Genomic DNA, 19700 nt, shown 5'->3' on the forward strand with positions numbered 1-19700 from the left:
TCCCTCTTGCCGTCTCTAATTTGATTGACATTAGCCTTACTCTAAATCTAAATGATTAAAAGACTTTTTTACTTGCGAGTTGAGGGGTTCTAAAATTAAGTACCGTATCAAATTCTTGCATATAGATATAACTACGTCACAACTATGAAGAGATAGAAATAGGCCTAAATAGAATACACAATATGAAATTGTGTTATTTGTAACACACTGAAAGTTCAGGTGATTTTGTGAGTGAAAATCGACGAATATATCAAGATTTTTTGGCTAAAAGAAAAACAAAAGTCTTTGTGGAGATGAAGTTTAATATTTAGGACGCGATACTTCAGGGAGCCACAGTAGTATTTTTTCAAAGACGAGTATTTCCCCCCGGGCCAAATATACGATTTTCACATCAAAAATCATGTGGACTTCCCATGCGTTAGTTTTTTCTAATTTGGTATCTACGAATGATGTAGAAAAATTTGGAGACCACCAGCTTGTTCGACTATCGGTTCGAATCCTGCTTACGCAAATTACCTACTGTAGTTCGTTTTCGATGTTTTATTTAACTGTAAAGCGAATGCTAGATGCTTTCATGACGAATCTTCCAGTTCATCTCCTCAAAATATTATGTTACCATCATCAATTTCACCGACACTAGGTAATCTCGCAGATTATATAGCATTGCTAAATAAACAATTAATAATTGATAGTACCCTGTCAATGATTATAGAAATAATATTTTTCTTGTTTCGTGGGTAAAAGTATGTAGTTTCTAAAATTCCTATATTATCATTGGCACTATCCATCACAAGGCTCTTCTGACATGAAAGCGGTGCTTCGAATTATGAAGGACACCAGGTCTTCTTTTATGTTATACCGACGTCTGTTAAAAAAAAATCTGCGCTTTACTACGGATGCACCCGCAGGTAGAATACGGGAATGAAACTACAGTAGTGAAGATTTGAACGTTTTCTTTTTGTTTCAGTTTACAAGTGGAGAGTGTGGACAAGAGAAATAGCCTAATGAATGAAGGAAATGCAATAATATTTTCTCGTCATATGAAGCGACATTCCGAAGTTAGTCCTAGCTGACAAAAAATTTTTCACTACTGTTAATTCAAAGTATAATGAAAGCGTCTATTATCACTTTACAATTGCAAATATAAATCCTGCGTCGTGGCGTCATGGTCTAAGCCATGCTGCCTAGGACTCGCGTTACGAAATGCGCACTGGTTCGAGTCCCCATGCGGGAATATATTTTCTCAAAAATGTCTGGCATTGTATGGGACCGGTGCCCACCAGCATCGTGATGCACCTGGGGAGCTACGAAAGATAGAGAAGTCCGGTTGCGAAAGGCAGCTAAAACTGCTGGTGGAGTCATAGTGCTAACCACACGATACCACCATTATGGTTGGATGATCGTCCACTTCTGATCCGGCATGTGAACATAAGGCCAGGAAGCGGCTGGTTGGTCTGGGCCCTTCAAGGGCTGTGGCGCCACGTATTATTATTATTGTTGTTATTATTATTATTATTATTATTATTAATGTTTTTATTTTAGACATAAATATATTTCATCAATAAACAGAGACAGACAGACAGATGCATAAATAAATGGATGAATAAATGGAAAAATAATAAATAAATAAATACCAATAACAATTAATAAATGGATAAATAAACAAATTATCGAATAAATAAATAAATAAATAAATAAATAAATAAATAAATAAATAAATAAATAAATAAACAAATTATCGAATAAATAAATAAATAAATAAATAAATAAATAAATAAATAAATAAATAAATAAATAAATAAATAAGAACAACTAACGCATTTAAGGACACATGTGAAGAGCGCTATGACGTCCGACGGTACTGCTTGTACAAAACTTCGGTTTCTTTCTATGTACCTAATATAATATATACAAATGCCATTGTTCTGTGCCAGTCCATGAATAATCTGCATTTTTACACTAGGGAAATTATAGGCAATTGTCGTAAGCTTCCATTCTTAGTGACATTGTTTCCGTAACTGTGGAAACGACCGTACACAATATCATTGCAGTCTTGTTTAGAATTAAGTTCGTGAACTCCTTTCTTATCTGCTACAGGATTCGAAAATTACCGTCGCCTGGTTTCCAGCTTGCTAAATTGAATATTGATAGAGAACTGACCACTATGGCTCAGCGCTCCATCGCCAGGTTGCTGACGACATTAAGAGCACTCGAAGATGAAGATGGCGGTAGTAACGGGTATTCCCTGAGGGACATCGTAAGCTACATGCGGAAGAACATGGCTACCACTGGAGATGTGAGGTCCCAGCTAAACACGTCACTGAGAAGTGCAGTCAGGCAAGGACTCGTGGAAGAACTACCTTCACAACGATTTCGGTAAGTCCTAACTTCCTTCATATTTAAAAAATTTTGATATTATTTCAGCTGATCTTAAATTTTTCTATGTCCTCCCCTTGTCTATCAGCTCTTTCATTGTACACACATATGTTTTATACCAGATGAAACTATGAAGTAATTATATAAAATTAAAATCAATCTGTCCGGGGGGACGTCCATTTTGGTGCAAGGAAAATTCGTTAAACTCGTTTTTGATTGTAATAGTATTTTTAAAATACGATCATTTGGTCCAAAGAATATGCTATTTTGATGCAATAAAATGCAACTAACATAATAACATACGAATATTTTGGACCAGAGAGCGTACATTTTGGTACAAGGATAATCCCTCATGTTTCTTAATTACCATTGTAGCCAATATTTAAAATACGTTCATTTGGCTCAAAGAGTATCCGTTTTCTTGTGCTGGGATAATTACTTTAACATGTTTCAAAATTAGTCTTGAATACATGAATCTTTAATATGTCACCCCAAAATCAATGCGACTATAGTACAGATTGTGTACAAAAATTAATTTTTGTGCTGTTCCCACTGTGCATCACTGTTGACGTAAATAAAGACAAATGAAAAGTAAGATGGCGCATAAATATTATTTTCAGAAATACAGGAAAGAAACATGATAGGTATCTAGATAGGCAGGGAGATAGGTGATAGGCAGGCAGACAGACAGACAGACAGACAGACAGACAAACAGACAAACAGACAGAGAGACAAGCAGAAAATAAGGATTACAACATGATATCATTCAGTAACATAAAGTGCAAATAAATGGTGAAATGAAGCAGGTGTCATGATGAAGTCAGTAGCTGATCACCGCGAATTCATTTATTGCATGGATCGTTGCAGATTGTACGGACCCTTAGCTGAACCTATGGAAGACAGAACCAGGGAACGCAGGAGGTCACGAAGCAGCAGCGATTCCAGGGACAGCAGGAGCAGGAGCTATTCCGAGAGCAAGGGCAGCGCCAGTAGCGGTAGCAGGACTAGCCTTTCCACTAGAAGCAGCGTCTACACAATGCCACGCCGAAAACAAAAGCGTCAACGCATCGAACACCAAGTGTGCTGCTGCCATACGCAGAAAGGCAGAGTAAGTATGCAATGTAATATATCAAAATGGCTGTCACACTGATAACATGGTTATTCAATATAGCCTACGTCTTATGAGTCTTGTAAAATTTCAGATCATTTTTGCACATAGACTCGCACCACTCTGGACACTCAAACTGTAGGAGTATAATGCAGTAAAGTGACAATCACCGTATTTTTTCTTTCCTCTTATGTTGACGTATGTTTTTTCTTCTTAATTTGACATTTTAATGTTTGTGTTCAACAGTTCATAGCCTGCAATCGCAATCCAGATGGAGAAATGCCGTCGACCAGCGAATCTAAGGACGTAACAAATCAGAATGATGACGCAGACAGCAAAATGGATAATAATGACGAAACTGAAGACAATAAATCTGCGGACACCTGCCCAGAACGGGAACAGAAAACCGAGGACCGCAAGGGAGAGAATCCAGGAAACCAGGACTCTGATGATAAGGAATCTGCGTCCAAGGCAGATGACGCCCCAGCGCAGGCACAAGAGGAGGAGGAAGAGGGGGAGGAGGAGGAAGCAGAACAACTCTATGTCTTTTCCATGTGAAACTTATCAGCATTTTTATACTCCGAATATTTACCTTTCTTGGCAATGAACATAATGATTTGTAAATTTCGAAATTATCAGTGTTTAAAACTCTGAATAATCGCTCTTTTTTGGCTATATTGTTAATGAAGATAGCCTGCGTAAAATTTCTTGAGTCGTAAAAGTTTACTTGAACACAAAATGAATTGTTGATATTTTGTTATTTATATTACTTTGTATAAAAATCGAGTTTCAAATAGACTTTTCTCTATTTATTAATTTCACTTTTGATTAAGGATTTTGATATGTATTTGTGTAACGGCTATATTTCACCTACTCAAGAGCATAGACAAGACGAACAGAAAAAATGAAAGAGAAGACATGGTAAGGAGAAGCAAAGGAACGAAGCAACTACCAGATATTAGTGATTATATGGACAGAATAGATAGGGCTTTTTTGAGAGAGGTGATTAAATGGCGAAATGTAGGACAGAATGGTAAGGGCGGTGGATTTAGCAAGGAAGAAGTGTACAAAAAATGAATGAAAGAAAATCGGAGGTGGCAAAGTGATAGAATAAGAATAGGGGAGATAATGTCATGTATCAGATGAAAGTGTAGACTAAGACTGTAGAAAGTTAGGCATAGAAGGAAAGAGAATTAAAGTGAAAAAGTTCTGAACAAATGAAAAGTGGAAGAGTGAGAAATTGGAAGTGTAATTAAGAGAAAAAAAAGTCTTTGTGGAGATCAAGTTTAATAATTTTGACGCGATACGTCAGGGAGGCACAGTAGTAGGCTAATTTTTCAAAGACGAGTATTTCCCCTGGGCCAAAGATACGATTTTCACTTTCAAAATCATATGAAATTCCCTTGGGTTAGTTTCTTCTAATTTGGTAACTTGGGAGGACACTTATAAACATGCCAATGTAGGTATAAATTTGATCAAAACCTGGCTTGATGCAAATTTGCTATCTCTAAATATAACTAAAACTACTTTGGTGCCATTTTCTTTAACAGTCTCTGGATTGAACAAATTGAAATCACTTTCTCATTTAAAATTAATAATCCACAACTCATTTTGTAAACTCTCTACAACCTGTAAATGCCCTTGCCTGAAAGAATCTGTAGATGTGAAATACCTGGGAATTATTGTTGATCAGCACTTGAAATGGGATAGACAAATCACCTTTTTATGTAACAGAATACGTAAAACAATTTACAAATTTGTAAACCTTCGCCATTACTTGCCTACTCACGTATTACGTTTGGTTTATTTGGCTCTAGTTGAATCTGTTATCCAATATGGTATAATTGGATGGGGAGGCATTTCAAAAACTGCTCTTTTTCCTCTAATTATGTTGCAAAAACGTATAATCAAAATTTGTTTGAAAAGGCGACTGGATTATCCAACAAATTTGATCCATTCTGAATTGAATGTTTTTAGAATTGACCAAATTTATGAATACTCTTTAATGAAATTCTATCATAAAAATAGAACGAAATTTGTAGCTCAGCCACATGCTCATAATACGAGACGAAATGAAATTCTTAAATTAGTTGAACCTAAATATTTCACATCTGCTGCTTTACTACACAGTACAAATTATGGTCCACGGCTATATAATTCGATAATAAAATTTCATCCAGAATTGACTACTTTAAGCAATGAAATTTTCAGATCCAGAATTAAAAAATTTATATGACAGACTTCCCTGTATATATATTATGTACCATGTATTGTAAAACAAGTTTATTTCTATCCTAAGTGTATTTTTCTATTTTATCTTGGTTACTATGTCAACATGACCTGCACTAATTATACTACTAATAATAATTTAATATTAATCCATCAATCTAAACATCGTCTCTTTTTTCACTCAGTTATTATTAGTATTATTATTTACTAATTTTATTACAATCTTTATGTGAGCTTTTTTCTTAAGTATTTTGTCTACAAAGTATGTGTATCTATGTAACGGAACTGTCCCCGAACACGAGCTTTGCTCTTTCGGGGTATTTTAATGTAACGTTTTTATGTATATGTTATTATTAAATAAATAAATAAATAAATGTAGAGTACGGTTTAAATGTTTTCTTTTTGCTTCAGTTTACCAGTGAAGAATATGGGCAAGAGAACAGCCTATTGAATGAAAGGCATGCAATATATTTTCTCGTCATAAGAGACGACATTACGAAATTAGTTCTAACTGAAAAAAAATTGTGTATGTATGTATGTATGTATGTATGTATGTATGTATGTATGTATGTATGTATGTATGTATGTATGTATGTATGTATGTATGTATGTATGTATGTATGTATGTATGTATGTATGTATGTATGTATGTATGTATGTATGTATGTATGTATGTATGTATGTATATTTTTTATTTTAGTAGGCCATTTTACGACGTTTTATCAACATCTTAAATTATTTAGCGTCTGAATGAGATGAAGGTGATAAAGCCGGTGAAATGAGTCCGGGGTCTAACACCGAAAGTTACCCAGGATTTGCTCATATTGGGTTGAGAAAACCCCTAAAAAAAACCTCAACCAGGTAATTTGTCCTGACTGGGAATCGAACCCAGGCCACCTGATTTCGCGGCTAGACACTCTAACCGTTACTCCACAGATATGGACTGTATGTATGTATGTATGTATGTATGTATGTATGTATGTATGTATGTATGTATGTATGTATGTATGTATGTATGTATGTATGTAAGTGTATTCAATGATTTATTGATTATTGATAAAATGTATTGGTATCACAGATACACAGACAAAGTCAAAAGAAAAACAAGATAAACAAACTAAGATTCTATATCAACACTAGTTTCCATAAATTTATTTAAACCATAAAAAGTGTTTTTAATTAGCCAGTCACGAATAACACACCTAAATCTATTAAAATTAACAACATCTGCCTACCTACTTCACTTTACGTGATTCGGCTTCCGCATATTGCGGATAGATGGCACGACTGTAACCCATTTTTTTAGTTGTACACCACTTCGGCGGGTCACACTGTACATGATGGGCATCTGTGGAGAGTTATGTCGTGTACTAACTAGGGTGAGTGTATGTGTAAGTGTGGTGTCTGGAATCAGTGATGAAGATGAAGATGAGGGAGGGAGAAGGGGAAATCCGGTGCCGGCATGTAGCCTACTCCTGTCGAATAGCACCAAGGGGGCCAGGCTTAACGTCCCCATCCGACGGACGAATCACTATCAACAGTGACATATGACTTCTCTTCATGTGCACTGCGGAGAGATTTGGGATTCAACCCAGGAGTATTGGTGCACAATCTAGTGATTTGAATTTATGCACCGCCATCTCTCCAAGCCACGAGATAGAAAATCTCATGAAAACTTCTGACTCCGCCGGGAATCGAACCCGGGCCGGCTGGTCTGGAGGCAGACATGCTACCACAGAGGCAATTCGGCGGACTACTCAAAGTTTACAGAAAGCGTCTATTATCTCTTTACTATTGCAGACAGAAATCTCGCGCCGTGGCGTCGTGGTCTAAGTCCTCCTGCCTAGGAGTCACGTTATGGAATTGCGCTCTGAAACGAATCCTCATGGGGAAAGACATTTTCTCATGAAAATTTGTGTCAGTGTATGGAACCAGTGCCCACCAGCATCGTGATGCACTTGGGGAGCTACGATAGATAGCGAAGTCCGGTTGCGAAATCCAGCTATAACACCTGGAGGGTCATAATGCTAACCATACGATACCTCCATTCTGGTTGGATGATCGTTCACTTCTATATCGGTATGTGAACGTGAGGCAGCAGCCGGCTGGTCGGTCTTTGCGCTTCAAGGGCTGTGGCGCCTCGGATTACTATTATTATTATTATTATTATTATTATTAGTATTACTACTATTATTATTAATTATTATTATTATTAATTATTATTATTATTATTATTATTATTATTATTATTATTATTATTATTATTAGTATTACTACTATTATTATTAATTATTATTATTATTAATTATTATTATTATTATTATTATTATTATTATTATTATTAGTATTACTACTATTATTATTAATTATTATTATTATTAATTATTATTATTATTATTATTATTATTATTATTATTATTATTATTATTAAAAAAGGTAAAGGTATCCCCGTAACATGCCATGAAGACACTTGGGGGGCATGGAGGTAGAGCCCCATGCTTTCCATGACCTCGGCACTAGAATGAGGTGGTGTGGTCGGCACCACGCTCTGACCGCCTTTTACCCCCGGGAAGGACCCGGTACTCAATTTTATAGAAGGCTGAGTGAACCTTGGGGCCGTTCTGAAAGTTTGGCAACGAGAAAAATTATTATTATTACTTATTATTATTATTATTATTATTATTATTGTTACTATTATTATTATTCATTACTATTATTATTATTAATTATTACTATTATTATTATTATTAATTATTACTATTATTATTATTATTATTATTATTATTATTATTATTATTATTCCAGACATAAATACATTCCATAAATAGACAGATAGATAGATAGATAGATAGATAGATAGATAGATAGATAGATAGATAGATAGATAGATAGATAGATAGATAGATAGATAGATAGATAGATAGATAGATAGATAGATAGATAGATAGATAGATAGACGCATAAATAAATGGATGAATAAATGGACACTGAATAAATAAATAAAAAATAAATAAATTCTATAAAAGACAGATAGACAGACAGACAGATGGCCGCATAAGTAAATTGATGAATATATGGATAAATAATGAATAAATACCAAAAAAATGAAAAAAATAAATAAATTATTGAAGAAATAAATAAATAAATAAATCAATAAATAAATAAATAAATAAATAAATAAATAAATAAATAAATAAATAAATAAATAAATAAATAAATTCAATAAAGAGACAGATAGACAGACAGACAGATGGCCGCATAAGTAAATTGATGAATATATGGATAAATAACAAATAAATACCAATAAAAATGAAAAAAATAAATAAATTATTGAATAAATAAATAAACAAATAAATAAAGAAATAAATAAATTCAATAAATAGACAGATAGACTGACAGGCAGATGGCCGCATAAGTAAATTGATGAATATATGGATAAATAATAAATAAATACCAATAAAAATGAAAAAATAAATACATTATCGCATAAATAAATAAATAAATAAATAAATAAATAAATAAATAAATAAATTCAATAAATAGACAGATAGACAGACAGATGGCCGCATAAGTAAATTGATGAATATATGGATAAATAATAAATACATACCAATAAAATTGAAAAAATAAATAAATTATTGAATAAATAAATAAATAAATAAATAAATAAATAAATAAATAAATAAATAAATAAATTCAATAAGAGACAGATAGACAGACAGACAGACAGACAGATGGCCGCATAAGTAAATTGATGAATATATGGATAAATAACAAATAAATACCAATAAAAATGAAAAAATAAATAAATTATTGAATAAATAAATAAACAAATAAATAAAGAAATAAATAAATTCAATAAATAGACAGACAGATGGCCGCATAAGTAAACTGATGAATATATAGATAAATAATAAATAAATGCCAATAAAAATGAAAAATAAATATGTTTTTGAATAAATAAATAAATAAATAAATAAATAAATAAATAAATAAACACCAGTGAAATAATTAAGTGAATAAATAAATAAACAATGAAATAAATAAATGAACAAGTAAATAAATAGTAATAATAAAAATCTTAATATATAAAATTGAACGTGGATGTGTATGTATGTATGTATGTATGTATGTATGTATGTATGTATGTATGTATGTATGTATGTATGTATGTATGTATGTATGTATGTATGTGTGTGTGTATATTCTCTATACAAATCTACACGCTTTGACCGATATGTGCCAAAGTTTGCACATTTAACCTCCATAACCAGGAGAAGAACATAGGCTACATTAAAATTGTGCAAATGGAAATGAAATTAATTAAAATTATGAAAAATAAAAATAAATAGATCAGATATTCATATTTATAATATTAAAATGCAAAATCTTCTACAGTCAATTGTTCTTTTATTATTGTCTGTTGTATTCAACATCGACTTTCACGAGGCCATGGAAATTTTAACATGAAATTAAATTACATTGTTGTTACAGATCATGAAGGCTAAAAGTAGATAATTCATGCAATAAGTATCTTTATGCAGTCCAGGACCGTATTATGAATTCCTCGATGCAGTTTTGTAGATAGTGAGCAAACTGTTTTATAATACTGAATTCTAGAATTCTTTGAAACTACAAGGATTGCTACCACATAATTGACTTAATATTGCATAACTAATAGTACTATTGCGAAATATTGACGCACCAAAATTATGCACAAATAAAAATTTGTGTAAAAAGCTCATACGAAACGTAATAGAATTGGCAATATTAACTGCGAAAATAAAAGGAGACGTTTTTATTCCACGTATTGCTAGGATACTCATTCAATTTTAAGCAACTGCAATTTCAATGCCACTAGCATTTGTAATGGCCATAATAAAATGAAGCTGAAGGACAGTCGCTCAAAGTTGCAGACATTAACTTAAAAACTGCGTGTTTTTCACATCCTCAACTATATTTTATACAAAGAAGTGAAAAAAAAATATATTTTACACATATCAATAAGCAATTCAATCATACTTTTGTCATGTTGCTAATGTAGTATGTGAATGTACATAACCCCACTGAAAATAACATTGCATTAATTCCCAAAATATTGTTGTTCACGTCCGAAAATGTGTTGCTGCGAAATAATATCTGTATAATCACGTTGCAAATTTAGTAAGTTAAGCGTTTTAGAAATAAAAATCTCTTAATTTCTAAAATACCGGTAGGCATATAAGTTTCTCAGAATATTAGTCTTTACGTTAAAAAATGACTTATTGCGAGTTTATATTGTATCTGTATTCTATGTATAAAATTATAATTAATATAATAATATGTTCTGAATTTATGAGATATAGTTTCAAGTTATATAAAAAAACTGGGTATGATATAAGTGGGTGTACAGCGGTCAAGAGGTAAAAAAAATTTCCAACATAAATTAAATTATGTATATAGACTATATATTGTTTCGATGCTGAAACTGATCAGAAAGAGGAGAAGGAATTATATTTTCGTTGGTCTTACTTTGTTTATAGTTTGATTTTTCTATTAATTTATTTGTATTTCTGGCGGTGTGGAAGAAAAGGCCTAATGGCCTTAACTACACCAGAATAAATAAGTAAATAAATAAAACAAATAAATAAATAAAAACAAGTAAATAAATAAATAAATAAAAACAAATAAATAAATGGATAAAAACAAATAAATAAATAAATTTACAACAACAGTTTAACGTCAGGCACATTATGAAATGTTTTCTTTTCGGTGCCTGATTTAAAACTGTTTTAAATTGAGTTAACCCCGGCAGGCATTTGGCTAAGGAGTTCATTAATTCATGTAAGAGACGTTAAGTAAAGATTCATCTATATGGGCGAGAAAAGCTTAGTAAAGACAATTCGTTTTGGTTGTGTAATGTTAGGTTTCCGAGATTTCCGAAAATTTAATAACCAGTTTAATTAAAAATAGAAGCAGAAAGGAAAACCCGGGCAACGCCGGGTGCTTTCAGCTAGTAAATATATAAAAATAACCAACGCATTTAAGGAAATTCATGAAGGGCGCTACGGCGTCTGACGGCACTGCTTTGTACTGGTTCCTTCGTAAGTATCTGCTTTGATATATATGTACAAATGTCATTGTTCTGTGCCAGTCCATGAACAATCTGCATTTTTACACTGGAGAAACCATAGGCAATTGTCGCAAGCTTCCATTCTTAGTGACATTGTTTCCGTAACTGTGGAAACGACCGTACACAATATCATTGCAGTCTTGTTTGAAGTAGGTCCATGCACTCCTCTTTTATCGGGTATTGGATTCGAAAATTACCATCGCCTGGTTTCTAGCTTGCTAAATTGAATATTGATAGAGAACTGACTACTATGGCTCAGCGCTCCATCGCCAGGTTGCTGACGACATTAAGAGCACTCGAAGATGAAGATGGCGGTAATAACGGGTCTTCCCTGAGGGACATCGTAAGCTACATGCGGAAGAACATGTCTGCCACTGGAGATGTGAGATCCCAGCTAAACACGTCACTGAGAAGTGCAGTCAGGCAAGGACACGTGGAAGAACTACCTTCACAACGATATAGGTAAGTCCTAACTTCCTTCATATTTCAAAAATTTTGATATTATTTCAGCTGATCTTAACGTTTTCTATCTCCTCTCCTTGTCTATCAGCTCTTTCATTGTACACACATATGTTTTATACCAGATGAAACTATGACGTAATTATATAAAATTAAAATCATTCTGTCCAGGGGACGTCCATTTTGGTGCAAGGAAAATTCGTTAAACTCGTTTTTGATTGTAATTGTATAGTTAAAATACGATCATTTGCTCCAAAGAATATCCTATTTTGATGCAATAAAATGCAACTAACATAATAACATACGAATATTTTGGACCAGAGAGCGTACATTTTGGTACAAGGATAATTCCTCATGTTTCTTAATTACCATTGTAGCCAATATTTAAAATACGTTCATTTGGTTCAAAGAGTATCCGTTTTCTTGTGCTGGGATAATTACTTTAACATATTTCAAAATTAGACTTGAATACATGAATCTTTAATATATCACCCGAAAATCAATGTGAATATAGTACAGATTGTGTACAAAAATTAATTTTTGTGCTGTTCCCACTATGCATCACTGTTGACGTAAATAAACACAAATGAAAAGTAAGATGGCGCATAAATATTATTTTCAGAAATACAGGAAAGAAACATGATAGGTATCTAGATAGGCAGGGAGATAGATGATAGGCAGGCAGACAGACAGACAGACAGACAGACAAACAGACAGACAGAGAGACAAGCAGAAAATAAGCATTGCAACATGATATCATTCAGTAACATAAAGTGCAAATAAATCGTGAAATGAAGCAGGTGTCATGATGAAGTCAGTAGCTGATCACCGCGAATTCATTTATTGCATGGATCGTTGCAGATTGTACGGACCCTTAGCTGAACCTATGGAAGACAGAACCAGGGAACGCAGGAGGTCACGAAGCAGCAGCGATTCCAGGGACAGCAGGAGCAGGAGCTATTCCGAGAGCAAGGGCAGCGCCAGCAGCGGTAGCAGGACTAGCCTTTCCACTAGAAGCAGTGTCTACACAATGCCACGCAGAAAACAAAAGCGTCAACGCATCGAACACCAAGTGTGCTGCTGCCATACGCAGAAAGGCAGAGTAAGTATGCAATGTAATATATCAAAATGGCTGTCACACAGATAACACATTTATTCAATATAGCTTACGCATTATGAGTGTTGTAAAATTTCAGTTCCTTTTTGCACATAGACTCGCACCACTCTGGACACAAACTGTACGAGTATAATGCAGTAAACTGACAATCACCGTATTTTTTCTTTCGTCTTATGTTGACGTATGTTTTTTCTTCTTAATTTGACATTTGAATGTTTGTGTTCAACAGTTCATAGCCTGCAATCGCAATCCAGATGGAGAAATGCCGTCGACCAGCGAATCTAAGGACGTAACAAATCAGAATGATGACGCAGACAGCAAAATGGATAATAATGACGAAACTGAAGACAATAAATCTGCGGACACCTGCCCAGAACGGGAACAGAAAACCGAGGACCGCAAGGCAGAGAATCCAGGAAACCAGGACTCTGATGATAAGGAATCTACGTCCAAGACAGATGATGATGCAACGCAGGCACAAGATGAGGAGGATGCAGAAGAACACAATGACTTTCACATGTGAAACTTATCAGCATTTTTATACTCCAAATAATTACCTTTCTTGGCAATGAACATAATGATTTGTAAATTTCGAAATTATCGGTGTATAAAACTCTGAATAATCGCTCTTTTTTGGCTATATTGTTAATGAAGATAGCCTGCGTAAAATTTCTTGAGTCGTAAAAGTTTACTTGAACAGAAAATGAATTGTTGATATTTTATTATTTATATTACTTTGTATAAAAATCAAGTTTCAAAATACACTTGTTTTTATTTATTAATTTGATTTTTGATTAAGGATTTTGATATGTATTTGTGTAACGGCTGTATTTCTCCTACTCAAGAGCGTTAGAAAAGACGAACAGAAAAAATGAAAGAGATGGCATGGTAAGGAGAAACAAGGGAACGAAGCAACTGCCAGATATTACTGATTATGACAGAGTAGATAGTTTTTGAGAGAGGTTATTAAATGGCGAAATGGAGGACAAATTAGTATGGGAGTTGGATTTAGCGAGGATGAAGTGTACAAAAAATGAATGAAAGAAAATCGGTGGTGGCAAAGTGATAGAATAAGAATAGGGAACAAAATGTCATGTATCAGATGAAAGTGTAGACTAAAAATGTAGTAAGTTGGGTAAAGACAAAAAGAGAATTAAAGTGAAAAAGTTCTGATCAAATGAGAAGTGAATAGTGAGAAATTGGAAGTGTAATTAAGTGAAAAAAGCCTTTGTGGAGACGAAGTTTAATATTTATGACGCGTAACTACAGGGAGTCACAGTAGTATTTTTCCAAACAAGAGTATTTCTCCCGGCCAAAGATAGGATTTTCATTTCCCCATATCACACCTCCCTCAAATCATTTTTTTATTATCCTCCTATCTACGTCTCGGCATCCCCAAAGGTCTCTTTCCCTCCGGCCTCCCAACTAAAACTATATATGCATTTCTGGATTCGCCCATACGTGCTACATGCCCTGCCCATCTCAAATGTCTGGGTTTAATGTTCCTAATTATGTCAGGTGAAGAATAAAATGCATGCAGTTCTGTGTTGTGTAACATTCTCCATTCTCCTGTAACTTCATCCCTCTGAGCCCCAAATATTTCCCTAAGCACCTTATTCTCAAACACCCTTAATCTCTGTTCTTCTCTCAAAGTGACAGTCCACGTTTCACAACCATACAGAACAACCGGTAATATGACTGTTTTATAAATTCTAACTTTCGGATTTTTTGACAGCAGAGTGGATGATAAAAGCTTCTCAACCGAATAACAGGTATTTCCCATATGTAGTCTGTGTTTAATATCCTCCCGAGTATCATTTATATTTGAGCCGTTCAGTACAGAAGTGGTGTAAGTCAAAAATATGTAATGAGAGTTAATGTAAACATTCTGTAAAATACAGCGCAAAGTAGCAATTAATATTCAATTTATTTAAATTATTAGTATTCGGTGGATAGCAAGGACATATTAATTATTGTTACTTTGCGCTGTACTTTACAGAATTTTTAATTTAAACTTCATTACCCAATTTTGACTTACACCACTTTTGCTCTGAACGGCTCATTTGTTACTGTTGCTCCCAGGTATTTGAATTTTTCCACCTCATCAAAAGATAACTTTCCAATTTTTATATCTCCATTTCGTACAATATTCTCGTCACGAGACATAATCATATACGTTGTTTTTTCGGAATTCATTTCCAAACCTATCTCTTTACTTATTATCTTACCGTCATCAATACCACCGATGCTAGATAATCTCGCAGTTGATATAGCATTGCTAAATAACCAATAAATAACTGATAGTACTCTGTCAGTGATTATAGAAATATAATTTTTCTTGTTTCGTGGGTGTAAGTTTGTAGTTTCTAAAATCCCTACATTGTTATTGGCACTATCCATCACAAGGCACTTCTGATATGATAGCGGTGCTTCGAATTATGGAGGACAGCGGGTTTTCTTTTATATTACACCGCCGTCTGTTCAAAAAAAAAAATCTGCGCTTTATCAGGGATGCACGGTTTGAATGCTTTCTTTTTGCTTCAGTTTACCAATTGAGAGTGTGGACAAGAGAATAGCCTATTGAATGAATGGCATGCAATATATATTCTCGTCATATGAAACGACATTCCGAAATTAGGCCTAACTGACAAAAAATTGTGTGTGTGTATGTATGTATGTATGTATGTATGTATGTATGTATGTATGTATGTATGTATGTATGTATGTATGTATGTATGTATGTATTTTTATTTATTTTAGCAGGCCATTTTACGACGCCTTATCAACATCTTAGATTATTTAGAATGAGAAGAAGGTGATAATGCCGGTGAAATCAGTCCGGAGTCCAACACCGAAAGTTGCCCGGGATTTGCTCGTATTGGGTTGAGTGAAACCCCGGAAAAAACATCAACCACGTAAATTGCCCTGACCTGGTTTCGCGACTAGACGCGCTAACTGTTACTCGACAGGTGTGGACTGTATGTATGTATGCATGCAGCTATATATATATATATATATATATATATATATAAGGTATAATAAGGTATCCCCGTAACATGCCATGAAGGCACTTGGGGGGCATGGAGGTAGAGCTCCATGCTTTCCATGACCTCGGCACTAGAATGAGGTGGTGTGGCCGGCACCACGCTCTGACCGCCTTTTACCCCCGGGAAAGACCCGGTACTCAATTTTATAGGAGGCTGAGTGAACCTCGGGGCCGTTCTGAAAGTTTGGCAACGAGAAAAAATCCTGTCACCACCTGGGATCGAACCCCGGACCTTCCAGTCCGTAGACAGCTGCTCTACCAACTGAGCTACCCAGCCGCCCATATATATATATATATATATATATATATATATATATATATATTCATTTTTATTTATTTGAGTAGGCTATTTACGACACTTTATCAACATTTTAGTTCATTTAGCGTCTTAATGAGATGAAGGTGAAATGAGTTCGGGGCCCTACACCGAAAGCTACCCAGCATTTGCTCATATTGGGTTGAGGGAAAATCCAGGAAAAAACTCAAACCAGGTAACTTGGCCTGACCGGAAATCGAACCCGGGCCACCTGGTTTCGCGGCTAGACACTCTAACCGTTACTCCACAGGTATGGACTGAATGTATGTATGTATGTATGTATGTATGTATGTATGTATGTATGTATGTATGTATGTATGTATGTATGTATGTATGTATGTATGTATGTATGTATGTGTGTGTGTGTATGTATGTATGTATGTATGTATGTGTGTATGTATGTATGTATGTATGTATGTGTGTATGTATGTATGTATGTATGTATGTATGTATGTATGTATGTATGTATGTGTGTATGTATGTATGTATGTATGTATGTATGTATGTATGTATGTATGTGTGTATGTATGTATGTGTGTATGTGTGTATGTGTGTATGTGTGTATGTATGTATGTATGTATGTATGTGTGTATGTGTGTATGTATGTATGTATGTATGTATGTATGTATGTATGTATATATGTATGTATGTATTTGTATTCAATGATTTATTGATTTATTGATAAAATGTCGTGGTAGCACAGATACATAGACAAAGTCAAAAGAAAAACAAGATAAACAAACAAAAATTCTCTATCAACACTAGTTTCCTTAAATTCATTTACATCATAAAAATAGTTTTTGATTAGCCACTCACGAATAACACACCTAAATCTATTACTTACTTACTTACAAATGGCTTTTAAGGAACCCGAAGGTTCATTACCGCCCTCACATAAGGCCGCCATCGGTTCCTATCCCGTGCTAGATTAATCCAGTGTCTATAATCATATCCCATCTCCCTCAAATCCATTTTAATATTATCCTCCCATCTACGTCTTGGCCTCCCTAAAGGTCTTTTTCCCTCCGGTCTCCCAACTAACACTTTATATGTATTTCTGGATTCGCCCATACGTGCTACATGCCCTGCCCATCTCAAACGTCTGGATTTAATGTTCCTAATTATGTCAGGTGAAGAATACAATGCGTGCAGTTCTGCGTTGTGTATCTTCCTTCATTCTCCTGTAACTTTATCCTGCTTAGCCCCAAATATTTTCCTAAGCACCTTGTTCTCAAACACCCTTAACCTATGTTCCTCTCTCAGAGCGAGAGTCTAAGTTTCACAACAATACAGAAGAACCGGTAATATAACTGTTTTATAAATTCTAACTTTCAGATTTTTGGACAGCAGACTGGATGATAAGAGCTTCTCAACCGAATAATAACACGCATTTCCCATATTTATTCTGCGTTTAATTTCCTCCCGAGTGTCATTTATATTTGTTACTGTTGCTCCAAGATATTTGAATTTTTCCACCTCTTCGAAGGATAAATCTTCAATTTTTATATTTCCATTTCGTACAATGTTCTGGTCACGAGACATAATCATATACTTTGTCTTTTCGGGATTTACTTCCAACTGATCGCTTTACTTGCTTCAAGTAAAATTTCCGTGTTCTCCCTAATCGTTTGTGGATTTTCTCCTAACATATTCACGTCATCCGCATAGACAAGAAGCTGATGTAACCCGTTCAATTCCAAACACTGCCTGTTATCCTGAGCTTTACTAATGGCATATTCTAAAGCGAAGTTAAAAAGTAATAGTGATAGTGCATCTCCCTGCTTTAGCCCTCAGTGAATTGGAAAAGCATAAAATAGAAACTGACCTATACGGACTCTGCTGTATGTTTCACTGAGACACATTTTAATTAATCGAACTAGTTTCTTGGGAATGCCTAATTCAATAAGAATATCATATAATACCTAAATCTATTAGAATTAACAATATGTGCCTACCCAGTTCACTTTACGTGATTCGGGTTCCGCATATTGCGGATAGATGGCAGGACTGGAACCCATTTTTAGTTGTACACCACTTCGGCGGGGCACACTGTAAATGGTGGGTATCTGTGGAGAGTTATGTCGTGTACTAACTAGGGTGAGTGTATGTGTAAGTGTGGTGTCTGGAATCAGTGATGAAGATGAAGATGAGGGAGGGAGAAGGGGAATCCAGTGCCGGCATGTAGCTTACTCCTGTCGAATAGCACCAAGTGGGCCGCCAGGCTTAACGTCCCCATCCGACGGAAGAATCACTATCAACAGTGGCATATGACTTCCCTTCATATGCACTGCGGAGAGATTTGGGATTTATACCCAGGCATATTGGTGCACAATCTAGTGATTAGAAGTTGTGCACCACCATCTGCCCGAGTCACGAGGTAGAACTTTTCATGAAACCTTCTGACCCCGCCGGGAATCGAACTCGGGCCGGCTGGTCTGGAGGCAGACATGCTACCGCAGAGACAATTCGGCGGACTACTCAAAGTTTACAGAAAGCGTCTATTATCTCTTTACTATTGCAGACAGAAATCTCGCGCCGTGGCGTCGTGGTCTAAGTCCTCCTGCCTAGGAATCACGTTATGGAATGCGCTCTGAAACGAATCCTCATGGGGAAAGACATTTCCTCATGAAAATTTGAGTCAGTGTATGGAACCAGTGCCCACCAGCATCGTGATGCACTTTGGGGAGCTACGATAGATAGCGAAGTCCGGTTGCGAAAGCCAGCTATAACTCCTGGGGGGTCATAATGCTAACCACACGATAACTCCATTCTGGTTGGATGATCGTTCACTTCTATATCGGTATGTGAACGTGAGGCAGCAGCCGGCTGGTCGGTCTTGGCGCTTCAAGGGCTGTGGCGCCTCGGATTACTATTATTATTATTATTATTATTATTACTACTATTATTTATTACTATAATTATTATTATTAATATTAC

At 34.9% G+C, this 19700-nt stretch overlaps 2 protein-coding genes and 1 long non-coding RNA gene across 3 annotated transcripts in view; 2 read left to right on the forward strand and 1 right to left on the reverse strand.

The window, feature by feature from the left end:
- The window catches only part of LOC138702945 (uncharacterized), a 96507-nt gene that overhangs the window by 15944 nt on the left and 60863 nt on the right, over positions 1-19700 (reverse strand). The window lies entirely within an intron of this gene.
- LOC138702678 (serine/arginine-rich splicing factor 4-like) lies at positions 2101-4269 on the forward strand. The gene is made up of 3 exons (XM_069830004.1): positions 2101-2376; positions 3244-3484; positions 3731-4269. The coding sequence occupies exons 1-3, from the start codon at positions 2165-2167 to the stop codon at positions 4040-4042; spliced, it is 765 nt and encodes a 254-aa protein (XP_069686105.1). The 5' UTR covers positions 2101-2164; the 3' UTR covers positions 4043-4269.
- On the forward strand, positions 13048-14021 carry LOC138702679 (uncharacterized). Its single transcript, XM_069830005.1, has 2 exons — positions 13048-13386; positions 13631-14021. The coding sequence occupies exons 1-2, from the start codon at positions 13090-13092 to the stop codon at positions 13922-13924; spliced, it is 591 nt and encodes a 196-aa protein (XP_069686106.1). The 5' UTR covers positions 13048-13089; the 3' UTR covers positions 13925-14021.

The sequence above is a fragment of the Periplaneta americana genome, chromosome 7, assembly GCF_040183065.1.
Source record: "Periplaneta americana isolate PAMFEO1 chromosome 7, P.americana_PAMFEO1_priV1, whole genome shotgun sequence".
Classification (NCBI taxonomy): Eukaryota; Metazoa; Arthropoda; class Insecta; order Blattodea; family Blattidae; genus Periplaneta; species Periplaneta americana.

Excerpts from the sequence above, each read along its gene's own strand:
- LOC138702678 (XM_069830004.1), top strand. The coding sequence starts at position 2,165 with ATGGCTCAGCGCTCCATCGCCAGGTTGCTGACGACATTAAGAGCACTC. Across the intron at positions 2,377-3,243 it reads CTACCTTCACAACGATTTCG|ATTGTACGGACCCTTAGCTG; the intron begins GTAAGTCCTAAC and ends GGATCGTTGCAG. Across the intron at positions 3,485-3,730 it reads GCCATACGCAGAAAGGCAGA|TTCATAGCCTGCAATCGCAA; the intron begins GTAAGTATGCAA and ends TGTGTTCAACAG.
- LOC138702679 (XM_069830005.1), top strand. The coding sequence starts at position 13,090 with ATGATGAAGTCAGTAGCTGATCACCGCGAATTCATTTATTGCATGGAT. Across the intron at positions 13,387-13,630 it reads GCCATACGCAGAAAGGCAGA|TTCATAGCCTGCAATCGCAA; the intron begins GTAAGTATGCAA and ends TGTGTTCAACAG.